Source organism: Papilio polytes, unplaced genomic scaffold, assembly GCF_000836215.1.
Source record: "Papilio polytes unplaced genomic scaffold, Ppol_1.0 DF822067.1, whole genome shotgun sequence".
In the NCBI taxonomy this organism is placed as follows: Eukaryota; Metazoa; Arthropoda; class Insecta; order Lepidoptera; family Papilionidae; genus Papilio; species Papilio polytes.
The window spans coordinates 6,089,745-6,108,485 of record NW_013527137.1 but is presented as its reverse complement, the minus strand read 5'-3'; the positions used below and the strand labels follow the sequence as shown (position 1 = coordinate 6,108,485).

The 18,741-nt window shown below is 33.3% G+C and overlaps 4 protein-coding genes across 4 annotated transcripts in view; 2 read left to right on the top strand and 2 right to left on the bottom strand.

Annotated features, from left to right (window-relative positions):
• Positions 1-2,169, top strand: part of LOC106106901 — an 11,973-nt gene extending 9,804 nt beyond the window's left edge. The window contains exon 4 of the mRNA XM_013287560.1: positions 2,136-2,169. Coding sequence (XP_013143014.1) covers positions 2,136-2,169 — 34 coding nt within the window. The remainder of the gene's footprint in view (positions 1-2,135) is intronic.
• Positions 2,170-4,235: 2,066 nt separating this feature from the next.
• Positions 4,236-12,279, bottom strand: LOC106107335 (diphthine methyltransferase). Its single transcript, XM_013288156.1, has 5 exons — positions 12,090-12,279; positions 6,368-6,503; positions 5,580-6,038; positions 5,107-5,239; positions 4,236-4,548 (listed from the first exon to the last, which is right to left on the bottom strand). Exons 2-5 carry the CDS (start codon positions 6,495-6,497, stop codon positions 4,248-4,250), a joined length of 1,023 nt encoding a protein of 340 aa, XP_013143610.1. The 5' UTR covers positions 6,498-6,503; positions 12,090-12,279; the 3' UTR covers positions 4,236-4,247.
• On the bottom strand, positions 11,550-11,900 carry LOC106106900 (cyclin-dependent kinase 2-associated protein 1-like). The gene has a single exon (XM_013287559.1). It carries the CDS (start codon positions 11,898-11,900, stop codon positions 11,550-11,552), a length of 351 nt encoding a protein of 116 aa, XP_013143013.1.
• Positions 12,280-12,535: 256 nt separating the features above from the next.
• LOC106106899 overlaps positions 12,536-18,741 on the top strand; it is a 17,557-nt gene continuing 11,351 nt past the window's right edge. Inside the window, exons 1-7 of the mRNA XM_013287558.1 lie at positions 12,536-13,066; positions 13,341-13,494; positions 16,794-16,895; positions 17,448-17,666; positions 17,751-17,856; positions 17,980-18,126; positions 18,191-18,436. Coding sequence (XP_013143012.1) covers positions 12,880-13,066; positions 13,341-13,494; positions 16,794-16,895; positions 17,448-17,666; positions 17,751-17,856; positions 17,980-18,126; positions 18,191-18,436 — 1,161 coding nt within the window. The 5' untranslated portion in view covers positions 12,536-12,879. The remainder of the gene's footprint in view (positions 13,067-13,340; positions 13,495-16,793; positions 16,896-17,447; positions 17,667-17,750; positions 17,857-17,979; positions 18,127-18,190; positions 18,437-18,741) is intronic.

The following is an 18,741-nucleotide window of genomic DNA, read 5'->3' as shown; positions in this document are numbered from 1 at the left end:
CGGCCGGTAGCGCGCCGCGGTGAGGCAGCGGCGTGTAGCGCGCGACGTTCGTTGAATACGCTTACTCGTTATGTATAGACGATGGCTGTAACATGCTTCCTTTGCATGTATATTTTATATGTCATGTATAAAGTTGTGTCAAACGCATAGATAAATGAATAGACGCGTGAAATTATGCAACAAAATGTCGTTTATGGACTGTCTTGTTTTTACATACTTTTATTTTATACATTCATCCAGTTTTTCTTAATAAATTGTATGTAGCTCCTGCGTATGTTTCTTTGCTTTATATCACAAAGAGGTGATGTGTTTATCATGGAATATTTATTTAGTCGTGATATTAACATAGAATCAGTTGTATGTGTACATTTTTGTATAAACGGCAGGTATTTGCTGCACAATATGTTTATCATCACAAGTATGTACTGTAACGAAAGATACTCTATTAAAAGATTCTCTTAAACCTTGCAATGCGAGAAATCGCTGTCTCTGTCGATACCATATAAAATATAAGTTGTGACTTTATTACTATGCAGTATGAAATTTTGAGATCTGACGAATTTGTTACCAAAACTTAAAAAAAATGGGATGTTTGTATGGTGGCCATTTAACTAGTATCCACTGCCATACATTATCTACATTTTTTGTATGGTAATGGATACAGTTTTTTTTTCAAAGAGTGAGGGGACGGTGATATGTTTATCTTATTTTATGATAGTGGAAATTCAAGTCATATTTTAATATGCGCTTTTTTTTAATATTGACAAATTAAAAGTACATTTCTGTCTTAAATTACAATAACCTGTGCAGTGAGTGTTGCCAGTAAAGAAAAATAAAATCTTTGTTATGTCTACAATATGGTGGATTTTCATTTTCCAGTTCTTTATTATTAAGGACTTTTTAAGTACATTCTCCCATTGTTAAATATACAAGGCAGTGTAACATGTATGTGTTGGAAACAAGAAATCTATTGGAAATTCATTTTTTTGTTTTTTTTTTCATCACCAATATAACTGGCATATAAAAAAATGGTTTTTTTTTTAATTTACACTCTGGGTTGCCTGATACCTTACCTATAGTAATATAAATAAATGCTAAGGTGCCCCTTAGTGATTACTAAATATATTTGAGTTCGGGAGTTAATCTGACTATATTGCTGAAAGTTCAAATTTCAATTCATTTGTAAAATTCTGCATACTAAATTTAATCTAAAAACTAGAAATACAGATTAAACAGCAGAATGAATAAGTAAATCCATTTCTTTTATTTTCAAAAAAATACAAGTTTTAATACATGTCAAAGTACAATTAACTTTTATAATCTTTTTTAAAAGATAATGCTGAAAATGTTTTTATTGTAATGTTATTTAAAAAACATCTTCATGAAAGTTAACCGAACTTGACTCCTTGCTTTATAAAAAAATATATAATATAAAAATCACACCAACATTTCACTTTTCAAATTAATTTGCACAGTTTGAAATGCTATAAAAAGATTCTTTGGCAATTATTTGTGTTGTGACGTTAAGTGTCTTAGGAAATAATTAAGAAAAATAAATGTAACATAGAAAATGAGATAGTGTAGATTATAATTGTTAACATTTTAAATTATTAAGCTGCCAATAACATTTACATGTACAGAATATTTTATAATACGTTATGTAATGTATACTAAGTGTATACTGACTGTAAATATAGACATGTAAATAACACAAAGGAACTCCTTTGTAAAGCCTGCTATAGACGACCAGTTCTGAGATTTTTAATTACAGTTAAAACTACGTGTGTAGGCAACATTTTAATTGACAATTGAATTAAGTTTTGCCTACATATTGTGTTTTAACTGTAGTTAGGGTACCCACCAAATTGTAAATTGTCATAACAATCCAACGTGTGAAATATGTGATGGAAATATCAGATTTTGTTACCTTATCTGATAGTGACGTCATTATCTGAGCCTCAGCCGGTGGTGGGACAGGCCCTTAGACTTATATATTAAAACTGTTAGAACTGATCGTCTTTAGCAGGTATTAGATAATTGTAATCAAGGTACTACAGACAGTATTCTATAATATATTTGTAAATGTTTAAATTATGAAATATTTGAAAGTTTACAATAAATGTGTAAAATTGCAGCTTTTTGCCTGCCTTTGGAACTGATAGGAACTAACATCGAGTGCATATAGATCCAAGGAAGTCTTATCGAAAAAGATATACACGGACGAATTGAGTACCTCCTTTTGGGAAGTCGGTCAATAAATGATAAAGCCTAGTTCCATTAACTATATAAGTTCTGGTGTAAATCTAATTTTAATGTAACGCGGAACAAGTAGATTGTTTTAAATGTAGATATATTTAATGATGGAATTAAAAGAATTACATCTGAAAAGTATTAAAAAAAAACCTTCGGTAATTGAAGGATTCATTTTGATTTATTGTAAACTTTCTGGTCATGAAACAATCTTAACCGTATTGTTTACAGTTTTGTTTAACAATACAGTGATATTAAATTAGATGGTTACGCAATTGTAAAAAAAAGTAATTTAAAAAAAATATTTTTACGTAAATCATACGGTTTAGTTGCCATTTTAGAATGTGGACTAGTCTAAATAAATAGTTTTTCGTATAATAAAAATTGATTTGGAATTATTAAATTGTTAGTGTAGCAACATTTGTATGCAAATATTTCTGCAGATATCGCAACGTCAGACTGCGCCGTATCGTTACTATGGTATCGACACGTTTACGCTTATTTTATAACAAAAAACAATTCGAATGTTTCATGTATCAAATAATAGCTTGTTATTGTGAGTTGTTTACAATAATTCATTCCTAGTGTTCATCCACATGTTTATTCTGGTTATTTTAGTTTTAGTTCGTTGTATTACAGTCCACGTCATCACAGTCCACATCATCACAGTCTATATTATTTTACAGTTCATGTCATCACAGTCCACATCATCACAGTCTATATCATTTCACAGTCCACATCATATCACAGTCCATATTGTTTTACAGTTCATGTCATCACAGTCCACATCATCACAGTCTATATTATTTTACAGTTCATGTCATCACAGTCCACATCATATCAGTCTATATCATTTTACAGCCCACATCATATCTCACAAAATGACTCGATGCTTATCTAAAATGTTGGATGCTTTAACTTATATGTTACTATCATCCCAGTAATAGGCTTTATTGACATATCTAGAAAAAATTTTTTTTTGAAAAACGAAAATTTGATGTAGCGCATGAAACATTCGAAAGTCGATGTTGGGGTATTGTTTTAACAAGTAATTAAAACAATATGGCGTCTTATTTGACTGTGTTCAATTTTGAATTGTGGGTAGAGTTGGGTAAAGTATGCTTAAGGTGCGATTGCCGATGGTTATTGTGTAAACAAGATAATAGTTACAAGGACTGTAGAAAAAATGTTAAGGTACAAATTTATATTAGAATCAGGCCAGTTTAGTGTTTTTAAAATAACTTTATTAGAAGGTTTGTTAGTACGGAACAGCCCAAAGCCTTTAATGTAAATTGTGTAAGGATTTTTTTAACACTTACGGCAAATGATTACTTTATTAAGTATGTAATTGTTATAAAATTATATTTATCATGACATTATAAGCAAATTGAAATACAACATGTTTAAAAGTATGCTTTGGATTTTATTTATTCCTGCTTCAGTGACGTTAAAATTAAGCATAGAGTTTCTAAAAGTGGTTAGAGACTCCAATAAATGTACAATAGATATAAACACAAGTACGAATTAGATCATTTACTAATGTTAGCTGCCCTCTTTCCCCTACGTTAGATCTTTATGGAGGACTAGCTGTTGCTCGTGACTTCGCCCACGTAAAACTAAAAAAAATAGTAAAAATATGGCCTATGTTACTAATAACTTACATAGGTTGCTTAAAAAAATGGCACCATTGCAGTCCGTCGCGACGCGATAGCGAGTATACCCGATTAATCGGTGCCTATACCGAATATTATCACGTGAGTTTAGCCGTGTTATAATTTATATACCATTGCAAGATTTCTTAAATCGGTCCACTAGTTTTTGAGTTATCTCAATACATACAGAAATACAAATCTTTCCTCTTTATTACATTAGTATAGATAATTTCGCTGGCCTTTCACAGTTTAAACAACAAATTTTAAGTTTTAAATTAGTTAATATTTATCAAGAATCAAAATCCAAATAAACAAAATATACACTTATCTTAAAAAACAATTTTATTAGAAAACAATTTCACTTATATGTAATTTACAATCGTAGAAGGAACAAGTTGCAACTATCGATGTTTCCTCGAACTTCCAGTCAGCGCCATACGCTATGCTTTCGTGCTCCAAATATTTGCAAACGATTGATATTTCTTTATCAACACGTAATAATCGGAAACCTCCATACATGCAGGCAGATAGTACTACGTTGTTGTATGGATGCCATTTCAGTCTCCAAACTCCGCCGTTGACATCTACTTCGGTTATGCAGCATTTTAGATTCCTCGCGTCCCATAATCGAACTTTTTCATCATAACTGTACAGAAATATTATCGATTGATATGTTAAAAGTTGTATGTAGGAAATTCGAAATTTTAAGTATTATAGCAATTTTTGATAGATTCAAATCATTTTTAAAAATTTTAAGTTCACCCATTTTATCTCTAATGCATTCAAATCTGTGGGCCGGAGATAAGTCCCGTTTCCGATACCACATTTTTCTGATAATGACAAGTAATACCGAGGACCGTCGAAGTCGAGGGAGGCCAAAGCTCCGGTGGATAGACGGCATAAGTAGAGACGTGAAAACCGTTGGCATAGCAAACTGGAGGACCGTGGCCAGAGATAAGCCGAAATGGAAAAAAATGCTGGACCAAGCCAAGGCCCACAAAGGGCTGTAGAGCTACAGACGAAGAAGAAGATTTTTCTGATAAGGATGAGAAGGGGAACTGAAGTCTAGGAGAGTAATTATCCCTCTTCTGTCCGTCCTCTGTCTATTAAAGGTAGTCAATTCATTTGAACTTGGCGATATCTACGAGCAACGGTCCCTATTTTGGGGAATTCAGGTGGCCGCTTTATAAGGTGTTAAACAAACCTGCCAGTCAGCAGTCTATGTTCAGTATCGACGTCGCTCCTGACGGCCGTCACTCCAGCCTCGTGTTTCTTATTGCTGACGATTGCGTCCGGTGTTCGCAAATCATACGCTTTGAACATACAATCGTCACCACCTAGAAGTTATGATAAAGAATAATATACATTTTATTAACGGGTTTTCGCCCGCGACCCCGTCCGCACGGAATTTAAAAAACTACTTAGAGAGCCTTTGTGTTCGTTCAGACTATGCTCTACTGACTATGGCATATTTCATCGAGATCGTTCAGCAATTACACTGCAAACTTTAGGGACTGTCTCACAATTCTTGAAATTGTGTCAATAACAATCTAACGTATAAAACATGTGAACAATGTGTGTATCGAATTTTGGTACGCTATCTGACAGTAACGTCTCTTCAGCTATCTAAGCCTCTATCAGCCAGTGGTAGGACAGGCTCTAAATAATATAACTCACCACTATAAAAGACGTCAGGGTTCCAATAATTGAAAGCCGCCACCCAAGCTTCGAATCCGTGATTTTTTCTATCATACAATTCCTTCAAACTGTCTCCTAACACCTTAAATAATTTAATATGTCCAGCTGAGTCACTGACGACAATAATTGGTTCATCTACCATAGTCTTATTACTCGACCAATCTAATGACAGAGCTAACAATTCTTGGCCAATCAAAACTTCTATCCATAACTTTAATTGTATACAATTATCAATATCATGCAGTTTGTATAACTGGAGTTTGCCTTCAGATGTGACCACACCTAAAATAGGATAACCTCCAATAGTGTGGTAACACCATTTCTGATCCAATATTCCCGCCGTGTCAATCGTTTGGGCGGGGATTAATTCCTTCGTGTCATTATTGACGAGAAATAAATATATCCTACCAAGACGCGTTTGCTTTTTATTTTGCTGACCTGGAAAAAGATCATGTATATATATTCAATAAAAATCTATTGAATTTAGGTACTGTCGAATACAATTTCGAAAAGGCTGTGTATACATTTAGCAACTATTTCAAATTTTAAAAATACTAGCTTTGGACTGGAACTTCATTCGCGGGGAATTAAAAGAAAACAAAAGTCAGTAGCCTGTGTTCTTTCAGATTATCCTGTACGTGTATGCCAAATTTCATCAGAATCCGTTCAGCCGTTAAGGCTACAACTCTACATGCATCTATGTTTTCGCATTTGTAATAGCAAGAAGTAAGATGTTCCGACCTCTATAGCGTATTTGAAATCAATACCTTCATCTTTTTTATCCAATTGGTACGTGCCGCACACGAGTACATTTTGGTAGGGCAACACTGGACACCACTCTACTGAGTCCGCACTGTACCCAGTCTCCCATCGCAATCGTGTTCTCCACATAGACATCGCTAACTGCAAAATACCATCTTACAATTAAACTAAATTTAGGACCGTAAAACTAAGTTCTTTAAAATCTATGCTAATATAATACAGTGGAAAGATCTATTTTTGTATGTATTGAAATTACTTAAAAACTACTGGGCCGATTTTAAAAATTCTTTTATCATTAAAAAGCTACATTTTCAGTGTAACATAGAATATCTTTTTTAAATTTCACGCGAATGAAGTCACGAGCAACAGCTAGTCTTGGATATTTAAACTCTATTAAAATATAATTTCACAGGTCATCATTTGTGTACTGGTTTTAAAAACAATATATGTATGAGTAAAAATGTAACACTTTGTTATATCGAAAAAAAAAACTTTGTTAATGATGTTTATAAAAAGTTATCCGTACTTAATCTACTTAAAAGTTACATAAAACACAACCCGTCACTTCGTTTCTCCGGTTGATTGAACTTTTATAAGTCGGAAAAGTTTCAACTTTGCCTTCGTAATATCAATAACACGAACTTTTCAAGTTCACTCAGGATTATGTCAATACCTTCAAAACTTGAAAGTTTCACTTTAAGTGAGAAAGGAAATTGTTCACAAAAGTTGAATACGCTTTCATTACACTCAGTGCCGAAAAAAGTAACTTTTACATTTCAAATTAAAAAAGCATTATTAAACGCGAGAATTGCGTGTTTCAAATTAAGGCGTGAATAAAACCACAATTATTTAATTTTAAACCCATTTAATGATATAATAAAAATAAGTCCATACAATAATAAATACCGTATACTAACACTAATCCGAAGTTAAAAATTCAACATTTATATTCAGTATCGCTATAACACATATCTTTACTAATTCTCTAACATTTGTACTGTTTTATGGTTCTTTACTTACAAATTACATTTTCTAAAAAGTTTGCTAGAAATCAAATGCCCCTTGTGGTAACACTGCGGTCGAAATTACGCAATAAATATATCAATACAATGGTAACAGTTTGTAACTTAAAAGATAATTTTATTGGGTAAATAAAATTGATAAATAAACATTTTAAATAAGAATGTACACGTAATAACCTCGTTATATAAAAAAATCTTTAAAAACGTTTACTCAGCTTTAGAAATAAACGCGGCATAAAGAAACTTAGGAATAAACTGAGTATAAAGAAATATTAGTACATTTTTTTATAGTCAGTTTATTCCTAAGTTTAACTTTATACCGCTTTTACTTGTAAGGCTGTAGAGGTTTAAATAAGAGCGTGTCAGCTCTCAGAAATATTATCTGTGGAATTTCTAAAAGTCAAAAAAATGGGCAACATCATTGATTTGAGGACGTCATAGTATGGTGCGAGTTCGTGCACATTTTTATTTAAAACGGTACAGTTGGGCAAACTGGCTGTGTTCCTTAAAGACATTATAACGACGAAGCGGATCAAAAACCAATAGGACACAGATTTTAATGTGTCTGTATGAAAAATTCGGTTAGTGATACACGGCTAATCTAATTTAATTATTATTCCTTCGTTTGCGCTATTCACTGTTTTCTTATTGTTTATTTATAAGAAATGGCGGAGTTTGCGTCGTTTAAAAAAAAAGGCATTATTTCCTGAAGTAGAACACCGCGAATTTCCGCTACTGTACATATTGGAATTACAATAAGGAGCTAAGATTTGAAATTCCTCTGTCAATGTAAATAATGTACGTGTATACGAATAAAAAATATTCATAGAAATGGACTTCACAATACTCAGAATAACATTTACGTAAGTACTCTAATTATTAATGGTAACTTATTTTAATTCTATACCTTTATTTCGTCTTACAATTATTTTAAACGAGTTTAGTATACTTGCAGCAGTTGGACCGAATTGATTTTATAATTTTTATTACAATAAAGATCTCGCTAAACGGGCGATTACAGATATACTTAGCATAGACATTTCTAGCGTATTCGTAGTTCTCGTATACATCTCGGCTTTACGCTCATTACATTAAATCTAATAAAATGCCAACATGTACTAAATATTCAAAAATTAACGCCCATCTGTTTAACTGTGCGAAGGTGGTTTATTAGTTAATTAAATGGTAAACTATATACAACTTAGGGCTAATCGAAAAAAATATTACCGAAAAAAAAAATGAGCACATTACCTTACAATCTAAAGTATGCTAATATGAGGTCACACACATGATTGGCTATTTTTTTTTTTAAATTAAAAACATCTGACACTGACTATAGTTCAACAGCCACACAATAATATCACTGACTTCATTATTACTTCAGCATTGAGTATATTGTGCATGTTACAAATAGATACTGGCTTTTTACAAACTAAAAAAAAAAAACAGACAAATCATATTTTAAATGGAACACTGTATTTGAGAAAACGATATTACCAAATTCACATTGAAAAAATGTGATTTAATATGCAAATTAATTAAATTTAAATGTAAAATTTCGAATTTGTAATAAATAAAAAAGATAATTTTCAATTTTTGTTATTGTTTTAGTCCAAATGATAATAGATCCATAAATTGGTCTCAAAAAGTATGATTATTTCTAAATATCTTGTCCCTTTTATATAAAAATATCTGTAAGGAAATAAGACTAGGCCTCGAGTAGTGTAATAAAACTTGATCAAACTTGAAATAGCTAAATATTTTCTTATAACTTGTAAATACAGCACAAAACTCTACCTAGTCTCTTCTCTACAACCATAGAGTCTAGAGGCGGATTGTCTATAACAAAGTAGTTTTTTAGGCAAGAGATAAAAACTACAACCATAAAAACTGGAACTTATGTGTGTTTTATAAACATTGATTAGTTAACAGCATTTACATCATAGCAAATAATGCCTAACGATTTACGAGAATACCTAACTTGATAGAAATTTGTCATAAATTATAATAGCTCACTAGCGCCACTCTGTCAATGTCAACTTCATGCAATGATTTTTTATACTCATGAAATTTTCACATATTTTCTGACAGAACCTGCAATAGCAGTATCTTTCCTTACTCCAATTTTGTTTGACTATTCTTGTATAAAAATACCTAGACTGTTAATCCGCCTCTAAATCTAATACATAAAAAACCTATAATACCAATCAGTGTTGCCAGTACTTAATCTTAACAACAACTATTATAAACATTAATAATATTAATCTTTTGTTTTTTCGTCTGAGGTAGATGTTCACAATAAATGTTGCAATCACAGCCTGTTCATTCAGGACATATCAGAACATTTTACACAATTATATGAAAACATATGTACATATAGATATTTTTTTTATAAGAAAAGGGGGCAAACGATGGGAACACCAAGGTGGTTAATAATGCCCATTGACATCCACACCAGAGGAACTACAGACAATCTTTACGTATATTATAAAGAGGAAAGATTTCTTTTTTTTATATTTTTGTATGTATTCGACTAACGCAATAACCACTGGGCCGATTTTAAACATTATTTCATTATCTGTACATATAATTAGACCGAAGTGTGTTTTTTTAACCTCTCATTTACTTATTAATTGTGATTTGTATAAGTTCCACGACAGTGCCAATAGTCTTACCTTTCCTATGAGTAATATTTTTAGACATATGTGTAACATTAGACATGTTACAAAATATTATATGTTTTGTGTAAGGCTTATCAATATGTACATATCTTTGCATTTTACGATATTACATATCATGAGACTGCCAACAATGTTATGATACTTCTTATGTTAGCATTACGATATACTAAATATTTGTTTGATATATAATTAAATTCAATTTAATGAAAATGTGAAAAAATGACATAATTTTTCATCCCAAATTAATGTCTAAATATTTCATACTCTCATATCTATTGTTTTATTCATTTATTGCAATTATTTAAAGTATATTATAAATAAAGTAGAATTTCATATAGTCTAATTTTGTTAAAATTAATCATGGAAATGTTTAGTTTTTTATATATTTGTCACATAGAGAAACTCAAAAAGGTTATAACTTTATGTCTAAGTACCCTGAATTATATCTATTATAGTTTAATCTAATTTGTTTGTTAAAATGTTCAAAATAGTTACTTTTTACTTCAAAATAAAACTATTTTTATTACTTTAAACTGTCGTCGTACAAATATAATGTTCGTAAAATACAGGATTTCTGACCACAATTGGGTTTTAGCTTCCGATATTTCAGGACAGTTGCATGCACCATTTTTTACCTTTTTTCAAACTACGGCATCACTTCAGCCAGCCCGTGATGACACATGCAACTGTGCCGAAATATCGGGAGTTAAAACAACCCAATCGTTGTAAGAAACCCGATCTTACGAACATTGTATTTTTTACTTTTTGTCACATACCAAAATAACAATCCCAGATCAAGTAACAATTCCAATATTATATTTGTATATCTTTAACTATGTATGTGTTAACCATTTAAGTTTTAAATGACCTTGTCACCTTTGACCTGAGATTACAAAATAAAATGCTAACAAAAGAATTTATAATGATTTGTGTTTAAAAATAAATTTCAAATACAAATATGTTAATTTGGTTCTAATTAGGGATGGGTAATTTATAGACATCAAAAAATCTAACACAATTTTTTTTTCAATTAGTTGAAAAATTGGTTTAGTCAATCATTAAAAAAAAGAGAGTCAAAGACTGATGGCGTAAAAAAATTATGAACAGAGATTTCTATGTAGAACATTAATTACAACTAGTTGAACAAAAAACGGTCAACAGTTAGTGTTAATAGTTGAACATCAGTTGTTTCAACTAGTTTGTTGAACACCCATCCCTTGTGGTAATGTTGCAAGAGTATACAGATTCATTAATTTAGAGTCAGTCCTGGTATGAAGAACATTATTCTAGTATTTTTGAGCAAGTAAAGCAGTTATTAATAAAATAAAAGGAGAGAAAGATATCTATTCTACCGTTTTTTTTAACAGCATTGAACCAACTCTAGTTTTGAGAAATCTGTATATCTCAAAAATAATCTGTTGGCAGTTATTAGTATATTTTATAATGAATTCTACAAATTGACTGTTTGTGAGATCAGTACATAATTACTGTCTAGCTGACCTCTCAGTCTCGATCAGGCACTCCCTGACAAGAATACGCGCGTGAACAATGCCTCGTTTTAGACGCTCCGCTGAACTACGACTGCCTGAATAGCTTGGTCTCACTTCCTTACCCATTTCTTCAATAACTGCTAACAACTGAGCATATTTTGACATACCGTTATCCTTGTCTTTACCGATCGACGAAGGAGAAGCGGCAGGCACCGTGGAGATTGTTGCGTGGCTGTTCCCACTATGTCCTATGTCCTTGTGCACGTTCTTACTGGTCATAGGTATCGCGGTCACCGTTACATCACTCAATTTTGACTCAACAGCCTGTATATCCATCGCCTCCATTGCCTAAAAACAAATGATAATCAGCATAATAAAAGAAGCCTAACTAATCGAGGGCAACAAACACACAACTTACCTAAACTAAAACCAACTAAGATACCGATAAGAAGTAGAAATTCTACTTGTTTCAATCACGGTCTATAGCGGAAATTACGAATAATCATCAAAATTTATGTGCAATGTAGGACATACCCGAAACGATCGCCTTGCAGCCACTTGAAGGTCCCGCGAACTAATATTTTATTGTCCAGTGAGGTATTCAAATTTGATTACATGTAACTGTTGGAATGTGTCTAATTTGTTATTTCATAAGCAAATAAAAGTCGTAAATAAAGCCAATATTTTCTAAACAAGATCGAAATTACCACATTGACAAGAGCTCTTTCCACAGATAACATTAAACGTCTTAGACATGCCAGATACCAGACAGACATGAAACTCGACCTTTGTTTCAAATCGAGAGAATTTCGCACTTTATTATGGAATTAATAATTTCATCTTTTTGCTCAGTAAATAAAAATAAATGATGTATTTAGAGACAGTCAGAAATTTCTTTTTTTTATTTCATAAGTAGCTTTTTGGCGCAATAATAGATGGCGCTTTTGTTAATCTGTATTCTTCTGTCAACCATACTAAAAACTCGAAAGAATTTAGAAAAGTCAAGTGAAATAGGCTACAGTCCATCCCTTAAATGTATTAATTTTCTTCATAGGTCATGGTTATTCATGACAAAGAATTCAACTAGCTCTACATTATGATTAAGTGAAGCGATTAGTGTTACCGGTTACCGTATAAAGTTTCATAATAGTAAATTGCTGAGCGTTCCGATCACAGTCGGTCTAAATTGATCAAATGAATGTAAATAATAAAACAATAAGTGGTCGGTGTCAAGTGATTTCTCCGCCTACTGCAACGCCGGAGATCATTATGCGGTTAGCGCGACATGCGACTTGAGTACTCCAGACAAAAGAGTACTTGAGACATGTCGGGCGAGGGCGAGCGCGCGTCCCGGCCTAACTCCCTGCTGCTGGAGCCACCTCCCCCGGAGCGCGAGCCGCTACACTTTGATGTGCAGCTGGTCGGGGCGCCGCCGGAAGTCGAGCAACTGGTCAATAATATCAAACAAGTCGCTGAGGACTTCCTCTATCACTGGAAGACATTTCCTATTGGTGAGTTTATCTTTTGTTTAGTCAGGACAAAACTCCTATACAAACATACTAAATATTAATAGATTTACTAGTAGTATTAATTATTATATAATAAAAATTACACAAAATTAAGAATACAATTTGTTAGAGAATGTATAGACAAGATGGTGGTTTATTCTAATAGAGGAAAGAACAAAGGTGTTTATGTACTATAATGTTTCTATTTGTTAAAAATAGAAACATTATACTTTGGACTGATGAAAAAACTTCTTAAACTTCTCACCATATTTCACAGTACTCCCTCCATCACAATTCACGGGACCTGGTAACAAGCCTTCAGATATTATAATCGCACCACCTTGCGATGAGCTGGATGCGGCAGCCTTGGATGCAGGAGTGGAGCCACAGCCTTTGTCACCAAAGCAACTACATGCCATACGAGAAAAAGGGTAAGTAAATATTATGTTACTAGATTTTGCCTCTGAAAAAAAAAACTTATTGAGTAGCCTATGTCCGGAATATGTTCAATATTTGAGTCAAATTTTATCAAGATCTTTTATTCTGGAGATACCAAACAAACATCCATCTAAATTTAAAAATATTAGTAATATTGTAGACATAACAATGCTGTTAGTGTATACTTATTAACTTAAAAGCATGTTATTAATTAATTTATAACATAAGTCTCGCTTGGGGAATTGAATATGAAGATTATAAAATGCTTAAAAAAACTTAACTTAGCTTTGAACATAGAAAATAATTATGTTTGAAGTATCTATACCGATTTCAAAAAGGAGATGTTTGTATTTTTGTATTTATTGAAATAACTCAAAAAAGTCAAGAACAAAGCATAATTTCTAGGGCTTATAGCGGGATGTGAACAGGGCTATATGAGACTGTAATTCGCAGACCTATGGGTGCCCCTGTCCATCACTTTAGGTCACCCAATCATGTTCTACCATAAAGCCAGCTCTAAATAAAACACACAAAAATAGAGTTATGTTACTGTCATCCTTTGTTATAATGAATTTTGTACTTGTCTTCTTGTTCTAAAAAACAACTACATTTCGTCATAATTCAGAATGTTCAAGAGATATGTTACGTTTTTAGTTTGAATAATTCACACTATTATGCATTATTTGAAAAACAAATGCAATTGGACTTGGATATCTAAACAATGCCAGTTTTGTGACGCGATGACGTCATCGTTATTACGTTATGTATTCTTAATGCTTTTCAATCTTCTTACTAATATTAGAAATGTGAAAATTTTGATGGATGGATGAATGTTTGTTAGAGTTTGTAGCCTAAACAGCTGAAGGGATCTCGATGAAATTTGGCATAGATTTAGATAGTCTGGAAGAACACATAGGCTACTTACTTTTATTTTTTAAATAGCACGCGGACGGAGTCGCGGGCGAAAGCTAGTATCTTATAAATATACGTTAGAATTGGTTAAAACCGAAAAGACTGGTAATAATAGTTTTATACGCAGTACCAGAGAAATTAAAGTTGCGTTACTTGTCTCTTAGTACGAGATGCGCTAGTTTCATAAAGGACCATAGGTCGTTACAATACCGCTAAAGAGAGAATCTTCCCCATAATAAGCATAATTCGATATCGCATTTTAGTCGTTATAATTAATAGAGGTAAACTTATATGAAAAATTAGTTTAACTAACGTATGAATGGGACTACAAGATTCTCGTATTACGGTCAAGTACGTCGTCACAGCGTAGGCAGCCTCCTACAAGGTGTACTAATCAGTCAAGGTTTCAGGTTTGAATGAAGACCCATTCTTTGAGTATAATATATGATAAAACTATTCGGTTCCAATATCCAATATTTTTTTTGGCGTCTAAGTTGCGTAATTTGTAAGCCAAAACCGCACAACCGATTTAAACTAAGAAGGTGGCATTCTGTTCGTACACTTCTCCTAAGTGTTTTGAATTTTTGATTATTAAATAGTTAACTTATTAATTATCTATCTATACTAATGTGTAATTATTATTATTTAGATTTTTGTGTGTATTGATAACTTAAAAACTACTGGACCGATTACCAATATTCTTTCACTATTAAAAAGCTACGTTATCAGTGAGTAACATAGGCTATATTTTTTAATTTCACGCGGGCGGAATCGCCAGCAATAGCCAGTAATTAACATACTAAATAGTGTTATTTTAAGTTGTCAAATGTCCTTATGGGTCAGAATATGTTACTTCGCCTTTTAGCGCGCCTTTATTATGAAAAGGAAATGGTAGAATTAATCTGGGACAATATGCAGCTATTAATACCATTGACTGTATTCTGTGGCGCATTTTTGTATGTCAACCATATTGTAGATTTAAAATTCCAGGACAAAATAGTTGCAAGTGAACTGTTCTTAATAATTAGAGTGACTAAAAAAAGTACAATTAGAATAAATAGAGACTTCTCTAATAATTTATTCAACTAACTTTTTAATTCGATCACATTAAATAATCCGTCAGTTTTAATCAAATAGACTATCCGAAATGTTCTTGTTGCTTGGTCACAATATTTATACATTACATAAAAGTCCCATTGAACGAATGGCATGTGCAGGACAAAATCGTTGGCTGTAAAGATTCTGTTTATTGAAATTTTTGTACTTAAAAGTGGCAATTAAATAAAAGTAAAACACTACGATCGTTATTTATTTAACGATTTCACCAAGAGTTTTCTAAGTAATCCGTAAAGTTACTGTGAAGTGTATTAAAAAAATGCTCAGTACAAAGTTTTCTAAGGCATCTTTAGATACATATTTCCTTAATCCGTTAATACTCGCATTTGTAAGTATTCCTATACAAATGTTTGGAACAAAGCAATCATATGCCCGCACTCTTTTTTATTACGTTAATTGACATACTCACTGCTATAGTACGGCATAATTAGTTACATAAAGACTGTAACAGGGTTCTGTAAATTACTATATTATTTTTGAGGATGAATTATTAAGTTTAAGGACATTGAATGAGGGTCTAACTATTCTAATATAGAGAGGAAAAATAACTATTTAACCACAAAACTACTGAACCGATATCATTTTTATTAGCCACTAGCTGTTCCCGTGCGACTTCATCCGCGTGAAATTATGAAAATTTTATTTTATTGTTTACATTTGTCAAATGATCAATTACAAATGTCAAAATGACATGACATGGTGACAACCTTGCTTCCTTGATGTTGGCAGCAACTTATGATCTCTTTCCCACATTCGGGTTTTTATCCAAAATATTTACCCTCTAAGTTTAATGGCGTGAAAATATATAGCCTAAAGCGTGACGTAAGCGTAGGGCTTTCTATTAAAAAAAATATTATTTAAAAATATGCTGTAATCGCTGACATCTTAGGCAACAAAGAAGTGTGTGTTTACGTTTTATTATAATAGTATAGATTACAAAGCTATATTTTCATTAACACGGGCTATACTAATTCGATTTTTTAACTTCTCACTGACGAAGTTTAGAATAGCTAATAAAAATACATCGTCGTTTGTTTGGTTAAAACGAAGATTTATCATTATGATTAAAGAAATTTAGTATGTCATTTATTATTATGGAAATTACATTTCTCTCATATGAAGGCTGTTTATTTTTTTATTAGAGCATTCATTATTCATGGATAATTTGTCAACGACACATGTCATTAGACGATAGCTTGGAGCTTGTGATAGACGCAATAGGTTTTTTCATCGGTATATATGAGACGTTTTTTGTTCAATAAAGCTTGCACAAGGACAATGTATTTAAGCCGAAGAAACTAAGTACTAAACAATTGGAATCGATACACGAATGGGGGTATGTTGCCCTGACAAATATATATGTATGGTATATGTGACATAACATTGGCGCCAATTCAAATTGTCATTAGATCACAGATTATGTAAAGTCAATTGGAATGCTTTATTATCTGTGCTGCATATTTTACAAATGTATCTTATATCTTTCCTTCTTTTAAAGATTGAGGATATTTCTTTTGTTCTACAGTTAGTTGGCGCCAATGTCCTTCCAATACGTAGCATGTATGTGGACACTAGTTGCTTCTTTCTATGTCCTTGTGTATATTTTTTTCTAGTCTCCCGCATCGCTCCGTAGTTTCATTTCATCCGTGTAATAATACAGACCCTTTCCAGAGGCATGTTCCTTGTCTTAGTCTAGGAATTGTGATTTCTTCTTATGTAAAAATATCTATAAATCAATTTACACGTTCAAATTCTGTACAGTTACACTATATAAATCTTTTATTAGGTAATATATTTTCCAGTACAAAATTCTTGATCTTTAACATTGTGTTCTCGTAACCCTGTAGCCATGCTTTGGATTCCTTCTGTGGAGCGCTGATCTGAGTACATTAAATTATATTTCATGTATATATGTTAGGGAATTCGAGGTGCCATCCCGTCACTTTCCTGGTCAGAGCCACGTGTGGCGCGTGGCTGGATGGCTGCAACGTGGCAGGGCGCGTGCAAGGGAGGAGTTGTATTGCCACGTTGCGAGAGCTGTCGCACTGCTGGTGGTTGTGGCGAGAGACCGCCTGCTAAGAGATGAACCGTTGTCTGTGATAGCTGGGGGGAAGGCGTTGTTACAAGGACTGCATAGGTTAGTCGAATATTACTAAGAAATAAAGAGATTTAATGCTACAATTGTTTGTACTGAGTACGCTTTTGTTTACATTAATTCTAGGTTATTAGATGTACTGATTGGAATGCCTTCGCTAGAAGCTAGGGATCTCGATAAGAAAATTCGAGAAGAACGGTCGAGGTACTTAGTGGCGGAACTCATTTGTAAGGTGAGAAATCTATTATTATGAAATTAAATTAGGGTTTACACTTATTGTGTGTTATAAAGATTTTTAAAACACCAAGTATTATAGTCTGTCCATTTATAGAGGTGAGTGTTTTGTATGTCGCAGGAAGAGGACCAGGAGGACATAACCGCGTTGGCCGCATGGGTGTCGCGTGCGATGCGCCGCGCCGCCAGCGAGAAGACGGACGCGAGGGATGCTTTGCGTCTTGCTCCCCGCGTGCCCTGCGTGTACACCACGCCGCAGAGGACACAGGTAGTGGTCGTGTGTTAACCACGACTGGTATAAATAGCAGTGTGTGTACGGTGCACGTGCGCAGGTGGATCTGCGGCTGTACCGGCGTGATATAGCACGGCGAGCTGCCGCCCCGCTGCAGGCCCTGCTGGAGCGTGAGTCGCGAGGCTGGTTCCTGCACTTCCGCGAGCGCCGCGCTGCGCACCTCGCCAGCCAGAAGGTGCCCATCAAGGACATCGAGGAGGTACACTCTCTTTTATATACCTCTCAGTATTTAACATGTTTTAACTTTGACAACCCCTATTCCATTCATAGTAATAGGATCCTTCTATAACATGCTTTAAAACAGTTGTCTTTAACTAACATTTTTTTTATTTTAACAAACTATTATCGTAAATCCTAGCATAAGATGAAGTCTAATTTAATACGTTGTGATTGTTACAAGCAATATGATTTTTTTTTGTGACTTAATGGCCACTGTTTGCCTTGAAGAGGCATTTACAGATTCCCGAACTTGAGGTGGCCGAGCGCAGATGGCGCTTAGCCTAAACCTCGTTTACGAGTAACTAAGCTCGAGGGCTCCCTCAGGAGCCTCGGCACGAGTCGTTATTTCGATATTATTACCGGATTGGAAGC

What these genes read in the sequence shown, in the direction of transcription:
- LOC106107335 (XM_013288156.1), bottom strand. Translation starts at nt 6,497, where the DNA reads ATGTCTATGTGGAGAACACGATTGCGATGGGAGACTGGGTACAGTGCG. An exon ending in CCCTGACGTCTTTTATAGTG is followed by an intron (nt 5,240 to 5,579) that starts GTGAGTTATATT and finishes CATAACTTCTAG; the next exon opens with GTGGTGACGATTGTATGTTC. An exon ending in CATAGACTGCTGACTGGCAG is followed by an intron (nt 4,549 to 5,106) that starts GTTTGTTTAACA and finishes ATTTCTGTACAG; the next exon opens with TTATGATGAAAAAGTTCGAT.
- LOC106106900 (XM_013287559.1), bottom strand. Translation starts at nt 11,900, where the DNA reads ATGGAGGCGATGGATATACAGGCTGTTGAGTCAAAATTGAGTGATGTA.